At 38.1% G+C, this 17,589-nt stretch overlaps 1 protein-coding gene across 1 annotated transcript in view; it reads left to right on the forward strand.

Moving 5' to 3' along the window:
- Positions 1-17,589, forward strand: part of LOC135480526 (rab-like protein 6) — a 44,777-nt gene that overhangs the window by 16,274 nt on the left and 10,914 nt on the right. Inside the window, exons 2-6 of the mRNA XM_064760379.1 lie at positions 1,721-1,827; positions 3,745-3,876; positions 11,046-11,134; positions 15,135-15,275; positions 15,907-16,012. Of these exons, the coding sequence (XP_064616449.1) occupies positions 1,721-1,827; positions 3,745-3,876; positions 11,046-11,134; positions 15,135-15,275; positions 15,907-16,012 (575 nt within the window). The remainder of the gene's footprint in view (positions 1-1,720; positions 1,828-3,744; positions 3,877-11,045; positions 11,135-15,134; positions 15,276-15,906; positions 16,013-17,589) is intronic.

Here is a 17,589-nt window from a genome sequence, read left to right on the forward strand (position 1 = left end):
ACATATTTTTGTCAAGTGTGGAATATTGCTGCACGTCCACTTCGTTTGTTAAAGGGATACAGAATTGATGCTGATTGGCTGACAGACAGTGAAGATAGGGCCCCAAGGGCTAAAGCCAGCAGCCTTGGTCAAGCTTGAATAAATATACCATACCTAAAATTCAGCTGCCTCTCACACCAGCCAGTCAGAATCAATTCTGTATCGCTTTAAAGTGAAATAACATTTAGTGCAAAATTAAATCTCAATCAAATTTATGAAATAAATTTTACTATGCAGATAGTCTATTATCTGTGCCTGCTTATACCACTACATGTGATAAAGTCACACCAGGTTTTTATCTGTTTCATGTACAGTTAGGATAGTATGTATGCAGGGTTCATATGCTGGCATCTGCTCAAGGCATATGCATTGAACTATATACATGCATGTATTTATGTACTACACTTCAGACCCTTTCTATCATGTTATCAGCTCTACGAAAATCAATGTCATGGAAATTATAAAATGTTGGGCAAGCAGCTGTTTAAGACAGCCTCTTATTGGACGCTAGTTCATCTACGCCTTCGTGATTTTGTCTCTTGGGTTAATTAATATCAGCAAATACCACGTGGGGTTTAACGGTCTGTGCGCGAAAACCTGATTGCTTGAGTTGGTGGCGATCGATGATAACCTCTATAAAAGACCAGTGGTAAACAAACAGAAGAGACAGTGATTAAGAGGAGTTGGGATTATGCTGATTAGTACAATCAAATAAAGATTCTGGTTTGACTCTGGGTTTCAGAATTCCTCATGTTTTTTGCACATCAGTTTTGAAATGTGAAAAGTACGAGTTTGTGATGTTAAATTGTCGGTGGCCTAATTGTTGCCAGGGACAAAGCCAAGTTCTTGTGTGTGAGCAAATTCTGATTGGAAAGCCATGCATTTTTTGCTTTTTAAACAGTAGGCTGACAGCCTTTGATCTTTCTTTTTATACCTTGCTATTTATATCTTTGTAAAGGTTACATGTAACTGGATAGTTTTGTCTTACAGGTAGTTTATGTGTGTTTCAGAGTTGAATCCTTTGGACAACTTGAATTTTATTGTTTGGTTTTTGGAGCGAATAAATGAGTACTGTACATGTATGACTTCAGACAACATCAGCCATATTCACAGTCTGGCAAGTTTTCTTATGCCCATGACTATAAAGTTACAGATTGTACCTGATTTGGAGAGTTCTATTGATCGTAGAAAGGTGCCTTTAATGGCTTGCTGGGAAAGCACATTTGTGTTGATATATCCTTCTGCAAAAATGTGTCTATGTACTAGATTGGTGTTTTATGCCATACTCAAGAATATTTCACTTACATTATGGTGACCAGCATTATGGTGAGAAGAAACCGGGCAAGGCTTGGGGGAAACCCACGACCATCTGCAGGTTGATGACAGACCTTCCCAGGTACGGCCAGATAGGAAGCCAGCATGAGCTGGACTTAGACTTACAGCGACTGCACTGGGTCATTGGCTCCTGGATCGTTGTGCCGTGCTGGTGTGCTAACTACCTCGGCCACAGGGGTCCAGGAAAAATATAAGTTCAGAACAAAAAGTAATGTTTGTGACGTTGATTTGCTTATAAAAATGCAATTTTTTTTTAGAAAATTTTAGGTTATTTACCATACATGTAACTGATAGTATTTAGCCAGTTTAGTAAAACATGTTGAAATTGTACTTTTGTTGCCTTCAGTGAAACTGGTGATCCGAGGGGACAGAAACGTGGGGAAAACCTGTCTGTTTTACCGCCTCCAGGGTCAGAAGTTCAAAGAGGAGTACATCCCCACCGATGAGATACAGGTTAGTGGAGGAATGGAGGAATTCCACAGGAAGTTGGATTGCCGTGATCGTTGTATGTGTTGTTAATTCATTTAAGTGGTGCTGAAAGTGACTTTAATGAAACCAGAAAAAAATCAGTCAGTCAGTCAGTTTTGATTCAATTATATACCATGCCATTCAATTTTATGGATGGAGAAAACCAGGTAGAGCTGTAACTAAGTTCAGACTGTCCTTGTTGTTGTTGTTGTTTCTTTAAAAAAGAGATAGTCAAGGCGATCATTAAAAAGTTGTCTGTTGTGGGCAACCCGATCGGTCCACTAAAATCAGATTTTTTTTTGATTTTTTTAATACACGTACACATAAATACGTTGTATCTAGTAGGAGCCATATTTTTATGTGATTGTTCATCAATGTAGGTCACTCGTACATGTGACTTCAAGAAGTAATAGTTGATAAAGCATGGGAATATCAAACGAATGCTTGTTTTAACTCTACTGACCTGACCAAAATTCCACTGGCTTTGGACCAGCTTACCAGTGTTTAATAGCCTTGAATCCTGGAAAGGATTTACAAATTATTAGATCACCATTATGCAAATCAAGCTATCGTTCGATCATCACATGTATGTACACGAAGGAATATAAAGTATGATGGTTAATAAGCCTTGCGTTGATGTAGACTGACATTTAAGCAAACACTCCTTAATGCACTCGCTGTCCAGTTTTATATTTCTGTACATGTACATTAGGCCTGTTGAAATTGTGTAAACCAGTAAAGGACAAACCTCCTTTTCTTGCTCAGAAAGAATACACCAGTGAAATCGGAGGAATTGGTGTCAAGTATTCATGTGGATGTAGCCCATTTTCTTTTAATATTGAATGTTGAGGAGATAAATTTCCCCAATAATTTTATGTTTATGTGTTTTAGTGATACAAATAGAAAAAAAAAAATGGTTGAAATATATGACCATAACTGTCAACAGATCCACAGATACTGAGCGGTTACAAAGATGTATTGGTTATATTAGGATTTTTTGGAGCTCCTAATCGATCGTAGACATTCTGGTCAGGAATGAAGGAAGTTGTCTGGGTTCACCGCATTAGGGACTTTGATGCATGGGAACTTTCGCTAGCATGCACAGTTTGTCAGCAAGGAAGAATCAATTTGTTTGAAATTTTTCATCATCATTCAGATATGGTGGCATAGGAAACAAAATGCAGAAAGAAAAACCGCTAACTTTAAGAGGTTTGTGGTTGCCGCTTGGCAGTTTATGGATAATATTGTACAGGTTTTTTCTGTCATGGATACAAAAAGAGACAACCTATAATTTTGCTCCTCCATCTATCTGTCTCTTGTTGAGGGGAGAATTGTGTTTTGAACAATTTGCAACACCTTCTTACAGTGTTCAGACATCGAGCAAATAATTTTTATACATATAAATCTTTTGTACCTCTTGATATTCTTGTACTCTTACTTGCTTTTAATCCTCTATTGTTCTGGTTCATTGTTTTATTTATGTATTCACAGTGTTTTTGTTGTGTTTTTCATCTGAGTCATTCTTACTGAGCACTTTTCTTTATGCTAAAGACTTTAATAACTTAAACATTGTTAAAAAATAACATGAAAATGAATGTCTCAAAGCCTGTCCAAAGTAAAAGTTTTATTGAAAAATAGAAAGGAATTTATTTGGGTGAGATGTGGAATATACATGCACATGTCAGAAAATCAGCTCCATAAATTTAAAGGTCTGTTAAGGAATTTATTGTAGCAAAACAAGTTCATTTTGTCTTGCACCCTGTTTCATTAAAGTCAGATTACTGGCATGATATGGTCTGATTTTTAATTTACACATGCGTAATATTCCTCTTTCACCCTGATGACCATGGTTATAAAAATAGATTTTACACATTGGAATTTTGAAAATATTTCATTTGTCAGGTGGCCAGTATCCAGTGGAACTATAAAACAACGGACGATGTTGTTAAAGTGGAGGTCTGGGATGTTGTGGACAAGGGCAAGAAGAAGAAGAAAGCTGAGGGTCTGAAACTAGCTGAATCAGCACAGTCTGTGGTGAGTCTTAGTCTGGGGCTCATATTCTAGATGTAATCTGGGGCTTTAGCCTGTGTTAATTGTACTGTAATTCTTCAACCTTTCAGTGTGTTTGCAAGATGTTTATTCAGGTATATTCTGAAGGCATTATTCTGTGTTGACTTATACATTGTAAGATTAGACTGTTTGTGAAACCCTGAGACTAGCCAATCCAACTAGTGTACATGTAGTTCTGTCTCCAAAATCAAATGAAACTTGATCTTTCATATGCAAAACGGTTGAGAAATCAGAGTAGTCCAAATTAAACTCTTAAATATATACATACAATCAATAAAATTTTGACAGCCTGTTCTCTGCGGCAGTAGTACGATTTTAGCCAAGGTTGAGCCTCTAGCTTCATATATACTGTTTTGCAAAGAAGATTGGATGGATGATATTATTTTCAGGCATGTTTTTCATCTTCATTCTAAGGACTCATTTCAGATTTTTCTGCTCTTTACTAATTTGGAAAGCTTGCAGTTTTTGTAAATTGAATTTGTTGAAGGCCTTAAAATATGAAATATGTTTTGTTATGATCTAATAAAGTTTGAAAAAATAGTCGGGGTACATTGAATTAGTTAGCTGAGATGGTAAGCGAGCCTCTCACCAGTGTGGTCGATGTTAGTTCAAGTCCAGCTCATGCTGCAGATGGTTGTTGGTTTCCATGGGCTTTGCTCGGTGTCCACCCATCATAATGGGTGGAATAATTAAACACCAATCAGGTAAATAAATCTTATCTTTTTTTGAGACACTACTCACATGTACTATAGGTTCATTGTTGGCTGCAGAGTCTTGTCTTTTTGAGAATGTACATACTGTGTACATTGCAGTTCATAGTGAAAAATTCATAATTGATCATACAGAAAAGCAACCAGACCAAACCTGAAACTCTCATATTTATTAAAAACACATGGAGTATACATTGTGAATGGTTTTCAAAGCTTGACACAACATGTGTGCATTTGTAGTCTTTAGAGTTATCAGAATTGTTGAATCAGAAAAACATGACACATTTTTATGTAAGTCAGCATGGTTGATCTCTGCCTCATCACGATCTCCCAGATATCCCAAATCAAATTTCATTGAAGAGCTGATGTATAAATTAAAGTGCATACTTAGTATTTGTAATTGAATTCAATCTTCACTTTTTGGCGATTTCAAGCCTGCAAATAAACAGCCTGACAAGAACATTGTCAGGGGTGAAATACCATCTTGTCAGATACAAATTAAGGGGTATCTGACAAGTTTCACCTGTTAATAACATATTCAAAATGCTATTTGGGTTGAACAGGTTTTAAAATTTGTCCGCCATGCCTCAAAAAGTTATTTGCAGGGCTGAGATCTAATAAAGTTATCCTAGCTTAACCATTCATCTGTCTGTACAACATCAATTTTCATTGATCAAAGTACTGGTATAGAAAAAATTGCATATTTGCAAATATATTCAAGTTTCAAGTTCTCCATTTTCCAAGTATTCACGCTCAGTGAAAAACAATGGTTGACAGGAGAAAGCACAAAACTTAAAGTTTAAGCTCAAATGTCTATTGAGGTGGAAAACTGTTCATATGTGCATAGGTACTGGCACATATTAAGTTGTGCCTCTCTGTAAGAATTCAGATGTGTACAGTACGTATATGTGCATGTATCCACCAGGGGCTGATCAGGGTCTAATCACATTTTAGGGCCAGGCCTAAGTAGAGTAGCCCTCTGTTAGAATTGCATGATTTGCTCAGTGCTCTAGTTCTATCGCCATTGATCTTTTGATTTAGTTTTCCCCCCGTTGCTGCTTGGATTAGGTCTCGCATGGCTTCCTCTCCGTACGCAAAATCCATTACGCTTCCCCCGGCAGCCGTCCGTGGAGCCTAGTGCTCATGCGGGACTCCAAAGCTTAAGACGAAATCTATATAACAGTTCTGGCCTGTTACAGCCCTGCTCATAAAAAAAGTCGCACAAGTCACACAATGTAAACAATCTGCTGTCCTCTTGACTGCTCAAGGGGTAAAAGGCTACCCAAATAATTGGCCTCTCTCTACATTTGGCAAGTATTGGAACCTTGCTGGATAATTGGTCTGTAACCTGCCTCATTTTGGATGGAATCAGTAGCATTTTGAATAGTGAGGTCATGTGTTCAACTCCAGCTTTTACCAGAAGGTTTGTCAGGTGCCTAGATGTGGTCAGTATGTGGGCTCTGCATTTTTTTTTTTTTTTTGTTCACCCAGAATGAAACAGTCAGTTGTGAGCCTATAAGGTTGACACCTTGAATCCATCATTTCCGAAAATTCCTGATTAGTGAGGGAAATATGTTTGAAATATAAACAGGGTTATTAAAATATGACTTTTTTTTTGCATAAGTCCCTATAAAACCTTAATACTTGTTTTACAATACCTTGTCATGTATCCTTTGTCATGTAACTGAACGCCTAATGCAAATTAAACTTAAAGTGTACAGTATGCATCAAATACATAAAATTTTGCCCACTGATTTGATTGACTCTAATGCTTCGGCTCTTAATAATTATCTCACATCAAGGTTCGTTAAATACATGTCCTATTATTGTTCAAGTCATGTTACCACATCTGTAATCAATTAGGGCATTATAACAGCCGTTGAGAATTTCAGCTTGAATTATCTAAGCTGTATCCCGTAATAATTTAAATCACTGTCCAAATTTAATAAAGTTCTTACGTTAATGGGGACATGGCATATTTATTAATCCCGTGAGGTGGTGCTGGTGGGAAAGTCCACGATGTTACAATCCATCAGTTTCTATTCTAACACCGTACTCTCTTTTATGAGACGTTAGCTTTGAGATCAGTTAGCCATGTCCCCAACTTAGCTTCCAAATTAACCACTCTGAACCGTTACACTCACTAACCTGGAACGCGGTTGTGTCACCTGTGCTGTCTTCAAAGTGCCAACACTGTATGCCACAAAAAGAGGTGTCCTGTGATCTTAAAGTTATACTGAATTCATATCATGTGGGAATTATGTGGGAATAATAAAGGCCATAGCATCACGAATAACACAAATCTATCAGACCCATCCACTCAGACAGCATCAGAACTTCACCGCCATTGGTTGACTTTGTTGCTAGGGAGACTTGGCTGCTCTTCCCAAAATTAAGACCATCTCTTTTCACAATATAATTGATTATAGATTATTTCTGTTCATTATTAACGCACAAATTAAAGTTATTACTCCCAAACAACTTGTCCATCGACTTTTAGATGGTGTACATTATTAACACACAAATTAAAGTTAATACTCCCAAACAACCTCTCAATCACCCTTTAGATGGTGTACATCTCATTGGTTTCAATCAAATTCCATGAGTTTATCTTTTTCCGAATGATGCCGAGAGCGGGTGATTCAAACTGAAGATGTGGGTTAGCGAAATTTGGCTTGTCACCTATGTAACAGATACGTTTGTGTTACTGGTAACGGTACGGTTTTTATTATTCACGAATAACTAGGTGATATGAAGTAAGAATGACTGAAGGATTACAGGAAGCATGTTTTTGTAGCGTATAGCTTTGACATGTTGAGGACAGCACATTTGGAAAGACCAAGTTCCAGATTAGTAAATGGAAAAGTATAGATATGTGTATTTCTGAAAACTGAGCTGGGAAAGGAACATTTGAAGTCAAAGGTCCTGCAGCCAGGTGTTTTAAACAGGTCCCCATTACAATTCACAGACATTTTGTAATGTTATGCATGTATACTGTCAAAATTGACTTACTCTTATAATAGAGAGCATGTATGTTTACATGTACATACTTGTGTTGTTGTTGTTGTTTCGAATATGGTAGCCTATGAGTATCAAGGTGGCACAGGACAGAAGTATTTTAAGTTATACGAGTGCGTTTATTTTCCTTGCTGTTCATGCAGTAAATTTGTCAGCTTCAATCTGAAAAGTGTATATGCCTTAACTTTCGCGTGGTACCATGCCATACCACCACACGCAGCTTACACTTTCCTCTACAACATATCAAATAAACAATTACCTTCAAGTACAACAGCCATTTTTTTTTTGAGGTGTGGTTGCTGGAAGGGAAGTCTCAGTTTTTGGTTACCTTGGTAACCTGCAGGGAGGCAGAAAGTAAGACTGGCAAAAAAAAGGTTATCAGATCTGTCCAAAACTGACCAAATTCTAATATATTTTAACTAGGTGCAAACTAACAGTGTGGAAATTTATAGTGCATCAACAACAAAAATGTCTGTGTGTTATACAATCAGTGCTTTTTCACTCTTCAGTTCGAAGGCAATTTTGGACCCTTTCGAGATGGAAGAGTGTAGTGATTATGTTGTCAGTTTGGTATTTTTTATTTCTTGCATACGGCTATGTGAATCCCATTTGGGAGACACATGCATGACTGCATTGGCTTCTGTATAAAAATATGATGTCTGAAATTGGATCATTTCATCAAAGACAGGATGTTTTAGCATGCAGTGTCCTTGCTGGTTTGTGAGAATGTAATTAAGCTTTTAACCTACATGTAGCTAATTAATGTAGGTTTTGGAGGAGTGGGGGTGGGGGGGGGGGATGAACTCATTTGAGGGCCTGAAGTGTGACTGGGGAACTCGTAAAACTCCTATAAACACAGCAACTCCAGAGCTATGAACTCATTTGTTCTTTCCTTTATTACGTCGCAATTATCGGTGTATGTGTGCTCATAAAACGTATATGAAATACACATGCACTGCAATGTCATAAAAGAAAACGATGCATTCAACTGTCATTTGCTCCATCTGTGTAGCTCGTCCTCAAGTCTCATATTGGTTAATAAAGAAACTGATTGCTCTTTGAAATCATTGGAGTCAATTATTACCTGAACTTACCTGTATGGTGAAAAGCCACTTGAGATGAAATGTTGCTGTATTTATATTATTCCATACATGTAGAAAATACATTCTGAATACATTGCCCAAAATTTAATAGTCTGTATGCTGTATTTTTTATAGAAAATCAGGCCATCAAAATTTCTGGGAATACCCTAAATGACCTAAAATTTTGCCCACAGAAGTGGATTTTTAGAGGCAAATAAATGTCACAAAATACTATTTTTGGCACTGAAACTTCTAATTTTTCAGCAGAATATAATCCCATGTTCTAGGCAAACCTCAAAACACCTTTCGGTTAAAATTAATAGAGCTCTGAGGATCAGGAAAAAAAAAGTTGGTCATGGATGAAATTTGTGGTCATTTAGGGTATGTTGAAATATTCAGCTTGACAGTGTCTGAAATTGGGAATTATTATTAGGGTAATATGAGACAGTTGGTATGACAGAAAAAAGAGGAAATATTAGGAATAAGCGTTTTAGATTTATTGATTCAAGAATTTTGGGTCACCAAAGCAAATGCCATGCTTCTATTTATACACTAACAATGCCAGTTTTAATTTTCTTTGCCTAAGTGTGGTCGGGGAAAAAACTCTGTTCCTTCAAGATCAATGAACGAGGACTTGGCCATAATAGTGCAGTCTGTCACAGACATGTGTAAACCGATCCATTGCCCAGTCAGGAACACTTCTTTTACGACCCACTTTAGCTGATTACCACAAAGGAAAATCAACAATTCATCGAGAGAAAGAAAAGTTTTAGACCGCCCCATTGGCCTGTATACACATGTGCATAATTTGCATGCTGTTCAAAAGAAACCATAATGATTTAAAGGCTTCGTATACTGCGTGTACAAAAGATACAGTACATGTAGTTCCCCCTTGAAACACCTTGTGATTTATCCTAAACATTATAAAAACAAAATCATTTTATTATATATTATGTGAACACTATATGATGAAGTAAATGTTCTGGTATTTGATCTGATTTTGTGCTTCACCAACACTATAGTTATACCTATAACAGAAATAATAGCGATAATAATATTAGAAACATTGTATACACGAAATATACTGAAAATGAATATTATACAGGTATATCGATATATAATTGTTGCAAGTAAAGCTCAGAAGAGCTTATTCCTTCTTAAGAAATTTACACAGTATATGTGTAACTTCCATATGTATCCCAGTCAGCTTCAGGAGACAGGTGCATATCATGCAAATTACTGTGTGCAGTATTGTTGTGCTTTGAGTTTTAGCATGATTATTATCACTTATTCTAAGCAGTTTACCTGTAACTATATTCCTTATTCATTCAGTCATATTCACAAAAATAATCATATTTCGCAGAGATTTCGAGATGAAGGGAAATATCTTCTGCCTTTGTTTAACAGTATACTTTGGTGTACTGTATGATTACATGAAAACTCTCCCTCTCCTCCCTCCTTGTTGATAGTAGTGCTAGAGGTACACAGTGGTGTGTGTATGTTAGGACGCTTGTGTAATATTGATTGTGTGACGAGATGATAGATGGTGTTGATGTCTGCCAATGTTCACCAGACTGTGAATGTGATACCCCCCAATATCTTCATATTTTCATGGGTCATCTACATTGTACTTGTAGCTGGCTTTTTATGGGCAAGTCTTCAATCTGTTTCACATGTTTGAAAGGTGTATATTCAAATAGATTCTGAGAGCATAATTCTATGTAGACTGATAAAATCATAATTTGTGCGTTTCGAATTTGGCCAACCTAAGGAATGTACAGTTTTGTCCAAAATCAAATTAAAAAACTGCATTAATTGCACTGATAGTTGCTCTTTTCATGTAGGAAAAGGTTGAGGAATCAGGGTAGTACTGGATAAATCGGTTTTTCATTTTTCGATCAGCATTTTAACTTGATTAGGGGGCCTCTGTGGTCAAGGAGATTAGCATGCCACCACGGCGCAATGACCCAGGAGCCTCCCACCGATACGGTCGCTGTGAGTTCAAGTCCAGCTCATGCTGGCTTCCTCTACAACCGTATGTGGGAAAGTATGCCAGCAACCAACAGATGGTCGTGGGGCTTCCCCTGGGCTCTGCCCGGTTTCCTCCCACCTTAATGCTGGCCGTCATCTTATAACTGAAATATTCTTGAGTACAGTGTAAAATACCAGTCAAATAAATAAATCATCTTGACTGTTAGTCATGTTGGTTCAACTAAGGTGTATGTATGACTAAAACCTAAACCACCCAATGAATTTAAAATAAACAAAATAAATAAACAAGTGGTATTAAAATGTTTATTTTGTACTTTTTTTCTTTCTCCAGGTTGATGAGCCCTGCTTGGATGCAGAATTTGTGGATGTGTACAAGGCAACCCATGGCGTCATCCTCATGTTTGACATAACTAAACAGTGGTATGTCAAAGCTGTAACTTTAACATGCACATTGGCAACTTAGGTCCTAATAAAACACTTCACAAAGCCAGCGAAGCTTTACTTTCAACGGGAATCCGAGAATCTTGTCCCAGTTTGCTCAAAAGTGTATGTAGCAGTTATGTGCGTTTTTTAGCTTTAGTCTGGACTAAAGTGCCATTAGTTTTTGTTGTAGGCTGAGACTGGTGTTAAGATTTAAACCTGACGTAACTCGTAATACACTTTTGAACCAACGGCCCTTGATTCTTGTGATCCCCCGTAAAGGAATCCAGGTAGTTTTACATGCAAATATCCACAAATGTAATTTTCAGTAGAATTGTACATCGTTTCACTTCAGTATGTTATGAACATGAAATCCCTAAAACCTGTTTATTTTTGTATGCATTTGAACTGTTAGTGAGAGTACATGTACCTGCTTTGTAATATGTACTTGTCACTGGGAGTATCTGTTGTGGTATGTACTTGTCACTGGAACTTTATATACTTGTGATATGTACTTGTCACTGGGACTATATATACTTGTGGTATGTACTTGTCACTGGGAGTATCTGTTGTTATATGTACTTGTCACTGGGACTATATATGCTTTGTGGTATGTACTTGTCACCGGGAATACCTGCTTTGTAGTATGTACTTATTGCTGGGAGTATTTGCTTTGTGGTATGTTCTTGTCACTGGAAGTCTCTGCTTTGTGGTACATACTTGTCTCTGGGAGTATTTGCTTTGTGGTATGTTCTTGTCACTGGGAGTATCTGCTGTGTGGTACATACTTGTCTCTGGGAGTATTTACTTTGTGGTATGTTCTTGTCACTGGGAGTATCTGCTTTGTGGTACATACTTGTCACTGGAAGTATCTGTTTTGTGGTATGTACTTTTCACTGGGATTATCTGCTTTGTGGCACGTACTTGTCACTGGGAGTATCTGCTTTGTGGTACGTACTTGTCACTGGGAATATCTGCTTTGTGGTGCGAACTTGTCACTGGGAGTATCTGCTTTGTGGCACGTTCTTGTCACTGGGATTATCTGTTTTGTGGTACATACTTATCACTGGGAGTGTCTACTTTGTGGTATGTACTTGTCACTGGCTGTGTCTACTTTCCGGTACATTCTTTTCACTGGGAGTATCTGCTTTGTGATATGTACTAGTCTCTGGGAGTACCTGCTTTGTAGTAGGGACTTGTCATTGGGAGTATCTGTTTTGTGGTACTTACTTGTCACTGGGAGTATTTGCTTTGTGGTATGTACTTGTCAGTGGGAGTATCTGCTTTATGGTACGTTCTTGTCACTGGGAATATCTGCATTGTGGTAAGTTCTTGTCACTGAGAGTACCTGCTTTATGGTATGTACTTGTCACTGGGAGTTACTGCTTTGTGGTATGTGCTTGTCACTGGAAGTATCTGCTTTGTGGTATGTACCTGTCACCGGGGGTATCTGCTTTGTGGTATGTACTTGTCACTGTTTTGTAGTACGTAATTGTCACTGGAATATATGCTTTGTGGTATGTACTTGTCACTGGCTGTGTCTACTTTCCGGTACATTCTTTTCACTTGGAGTATCTGCTTTGTGATATGTACTAGTCTCTGGGAGTACCTGCTCTGTAGTAGGGACTTGTCATTGGGAGTATCTGTTTTGTGGTACTTACTTGTCACTGGGAGTATTCGCTTTGTGGTATGTACTTGTCAGTGGGAGTATCTGCTTTATGGTACGTTCTTGTCACTGGGAATATCTGCATTGTGGTAAGTTCTTGTCACTGAGAGTACCTGCTTTGTGGTATGTACTTGTCACTGGGAGTTACTGCTTTGTGGTATGTGCTTGTCACTGGAAGTATCTGCTTTGTGGTATGTACCTGTCACCTGGGGTATCTGCTTGATGGTATGTACTTGTCACTGTTTTGTGGTACTTACTTGTCACTGGGAGTATTTGCTTTGTGGTACTTACTTGTCAGTGGGAGTATCTGCTTTGTGGTACGTTCTTGTCACTGGGAGTATCTGCATTGTGGTAAGTTCTTGTCACTGGGAGTATGTGCTTTGTGGTATGTACTTGTCACTGGGAGTAACTGCTTTGTGGTATGTGCTTGTCACTGTGGGTATCTACTTTATGGTATGTACTTAGCGCTGGGAGTACCTGCTTTGTAGTAGGTACTTGTCATTGAGAGTATCTGTTTTGTGGTACATACTTGTCTCTGAAGTATTTGCTTTGTGGTATGTACTTGTCACTGGGAGTATCTGCTTTGTGGTATACTTTTGTCACTAGGAGTGTCTGCTTTGTGGTATGTACTTGTCACTGGGAGTATTTGCTTTGTGGTATGTACTTGACACTGGGAGCATCTGCTTTGTGGTATGTTGTTGTCATTGGGAGTATCTGCTTGGTGGTATGTACTTGTCACTGTTTTGTGGTACGTAATTGTCACTGGAATATATGCTTTGTGGTATGTACTTGTCAGTGGGAGTATCTGCTTTGTGGTATGTTCTTGTCACTGGGAGTATCTGCATTGTGGTAAGTTCTTGTCACTGGGAGTACGTGCTTTGTGGTATGTACTTGTCAGTGGGAGTATCTGCTTTGTGGTATGTTCTTGTCACTGGGAGTATGTGCTTTGTGGTATGTACTTGTCACTGGGAGTAACTGCTTTGTGGTATGTGCTTGTCACTGTGGGTATCTACTTTATGGTATGTACTTGGCGCTGGGAGTACCTGCTTTGTAGTAGGTACTTGTCATTGAGAGTATCTGTTTTGTGGTACATACTTGCCTCTGAAGTATTTGCTTTGTGATATGTACTTGTCACTGGGAGTATCTGCTTTGTGGTATACTTTTGTCACTAGGAGTGTCTGCTTTGTGGTATGTACTTGTCACTGGGAGTATTTGCTTTGTGGTATGTACTTGACACTGGGAGCATCTGCTTTGTGGTATGTTGTTGTCATTGGGAGTATCTGCTTGGTGGTATGTACTTGTCACTGTTTTGTGGTACGTAATTGTCACTGGAATATATGCTTTGTGGTATGTACTTGTCAGTGGGAGTATCTGCTTTGTGGTATGTTCTTGTCACTGGGAGTATCTGCATTGTGGTAAGTTCTTGTCACTGGGAGTACGTGCTTTGTGGTATGTACTTGTCAGTGGGAGTATCTGCTTTGTGGTATGTTCTTGTCACTGGGAGTATGTGCTTTGTGGTATGTACTTGTCACTGGGAGTAACTGCTTTGTGGTATGTGCTTGTCACTGTGGGTATCTACTTTATGGTATGTACTTGGCGCTGGGAGTACCTGCTTTGTAGTAGGTACTTGTCATTGAGAGTATCTGTTTTGTGGTACATACTTGCCTCTGAAGTATTTGCTTTGTGATATGTACTTGTCACTGGGAGTATCTGCTTTGTGGTATACTTTTGTCACTAGGAGTGTCTGCTTTGTGGTATGTACTTGTCACTGGGAGTATTTGCTTTGTGGTATGTACTTGTCACTGGGAGCATCTGCTTTGTGGTATGTTGTTGTCATTGGGAGTATATGCTTTGTGGTATGTTTCTTGTCTTGTCACTGTTAGTATCTGCTTTGTGGTTTATACATAAAATATAAACCAAGAAAACAAAAACAAAAGCCTGCCCAGATTTCCATTAAATATGAAAGACAGCTGAAAATTTTTTAAAAACCCTGAAAAATTTAAGAGCTGGATAGAGTACATAGCACTTGTACCAAATTACAGTCAAGTAACATTCTGTTAAGATAGTTGTGTGAATTAGACATTTCTTAGGCATTTGGTTTTCATGTTTTCTACACATGGGTTTTTTTGGGGCGGGGGGGGGGGGGGGCTTCTCTTGCATTCATTTCTCAGCGTCCCCTGACTTATTGATAATATCACAACCTGAGAAAAGGAAAGTTTCAACTGATGTTGACTCTCCAAAAAAGGTTGAATTACCATGTTATTGGGACCATGTATCTTTTCTTCTGTAATCTGTCATGCAGTCTTTGAACTGTCTCTCTTTCTCTCCCGACAGGACCTGGACATATGTCGAGAAGGAGATAGAGCGTATCCCCACCCAGATCCCTGTGTTAGTGTTAGCAAACCACCGTGATATGGGCCACCACAGGACCGTGGCTGAGGACACAGCCAGGTACTTTCTGGACGGCTTGGACAGGTCAGTGTAACAGAGCTTACAGAGTTGTTACAATGTTCACCTCACACAGTCACCACAGTGTGTACTTTGGCTGTGATCTCTTGAAAGTGTATTTAATGTGATTTTTAAAAATAAAATAATCAGTTTGGATTAGAAAGGATAGGTTTCAAAAATTTTTAAGAAACCACAACCACAATGGCAAAAGCAACATAATGTTATTTAATAATTAGAACATTGTTCATTTGAGCGTAATTTCCGTTGGATATAACACACAAGAGTATGAAAAGTCTGTTTTTTTCTTATTACATCTAGGAGAAGTTTTGAACTTTGAACTTGTGTATTTCATGTGAATAAAATTCATGTTGAAGATTATTTAACATTCGCCCAATGTTTTCTGAACAGGTATAATGCTCTGAAAACATATGTACACCTATGCGTCTTGTAGGCAAGATGATCTACAATGTCTTATACAGCAACATTGCATTACATCAAGATAATTTACATGTACATATCTCACTGGCATACATTGTTCTTTTCCGCCTGACTTTGCTTGGTTCTCTCCCACCATAATATGAGCGAAATATTTTTGAGAACTGCATAAAACACCAATCAAATAAATGAACAAATTTATCGTTCTTGTTTATCTCACCAGACCACCTGATGCTGGGCAGATAAGATATGCAGAAGCTTCTATGAGGAATGGATTTGGATTAAAATATCTCCACAAGTTTTTCAATCTGCCTTTTTTGCAACTTCAGGTTTGTTCTGTTTTGTTAGTAAGGTATTTTGTAGGTCACTGTAGGTCAAATTCTTTCATCTCAGCAAACATGTCCATCTTTTGTAAAGTAAATGTTATTTAGGTCCTGTCCCATATTTCATAAGGATAACTTTATTATCTGTTAGTCAAATGTCCATCATATGCAGTCACAGTCTTGGCTTCGGGATCACAAAGCGATCTCAGACTTAAGTTCTGTCCAATGTTTCATAAGGATAACTTTATTATCTCAGTCAGTCAAATGTCCATCATATGCAGTCACAGTCTTGGCTTCGGGATCACAAAGCGATCTCAGACTTAAGTTCAGTCCAATATTTCATAAGGATAACTTTATTATCTCAGTCAGTCAAATGTCCATCATATGCAGTCACAGTCTTGGCTTCGGGATCACAAAGCGATCTCAGACTTAAGTTCTGTCCAATGTTTCATAAGGATAACTTTATTATCTCAGTCAGTCAAATGTCCATCATATGCAGTCACAGTCTTGGCTTCAGGATCACAAAGCAATCTCAGACTTAAGTCCTGTCCAGTATTTCATAAGGATAACTTTATTATCTCAGTCAGTCAAATGTCCATCATATGCAGTCACAGTCTTGGCTTCGGGATCACAAAGCGATCTCAGACTTAAGTTCTGTCCAATGTTTCATAAGGATAACTTTATTATCTCAGTCAGTCAAATGTCCATCATATGCAGTCACAGTCTTGGCTTCAGGATCGCAAAGCAATCTCAGACTTAAGTTCTGTCCAATGTTTCATAAGGATAACTTTATTATCTCAGTCAGTCAAATGTCCATCATATGCAGTCACAATCTTGGCTTCGGGATCGCAAAGCAGTCTCAGACTTAAGTTCTGTCCAATGTTTCATAAGGATAACTTTATTATCTCAGTCAGTCAAATGTCCATCATATGCAGTCACAGTCTTGGCTTCAGGATCGCAAAGCAATCTCAGACTTAAGTTCTGTCCAATGTTTCATAAGGATAACTTTATTATCTCAGTCAGTCAAATGTCCATCATATGCAGTCACAGTCTTGGCTTCGGGATCGCAAAGCAATCTCAGACTTAAGTCCTGTCCAATATTTCATAAGGATAACTTTATTATCTCAGTCAGTCAAATGTCCATCATATGCACTCACACTCTTGGCTTCAGGATCGCAAAGCAATCTCAGACTTAAGTCCTGTCCAATATTTCATAAGGATAACTTTATTATCTCAGTCAGTCAAATGTCCATCATATGCAGTCACAGTCTTGGCTTCAGGATCACAAAGCGATCTCAGACTTAAAGTCAAAGTTTTAATCATTACTTTTGGTATGTTCATTTCCATTGTTTCAGCTGAAGTTGGTTGTACATAAACTGATCCAAAATTTACGTTGTCAGGCAATATTTTGACATTGTAACATGAGAAATAACAGCTTTAATGGAATTTGAAATTTTGAGTCAAGTCTAAGATTGCATCATTATTTGTGGGTCAAGTGTTTGCGGAAAACTTATGTAAACAGCCTTTGTGTGACTAGATCGCTAGACAAATTTGTTGCTGTCATGTACATCTGTGTGCTGAAT

The sequence above is a fragment of the Liolophura sinensis genome, chromosome 13 (assembly GCF_032854445.1).
Source record: "Liolophura sinensis isolate JHLJ2023 chromosome 13, CUHK_Ljap_v2, whole genome shotgun sequence".
NCBI lineage: Eukaryota > Metazoa > Mollusca > Polyplacophora > Chitonida > Chitonidae > Liolophura > Liolophura sinensis.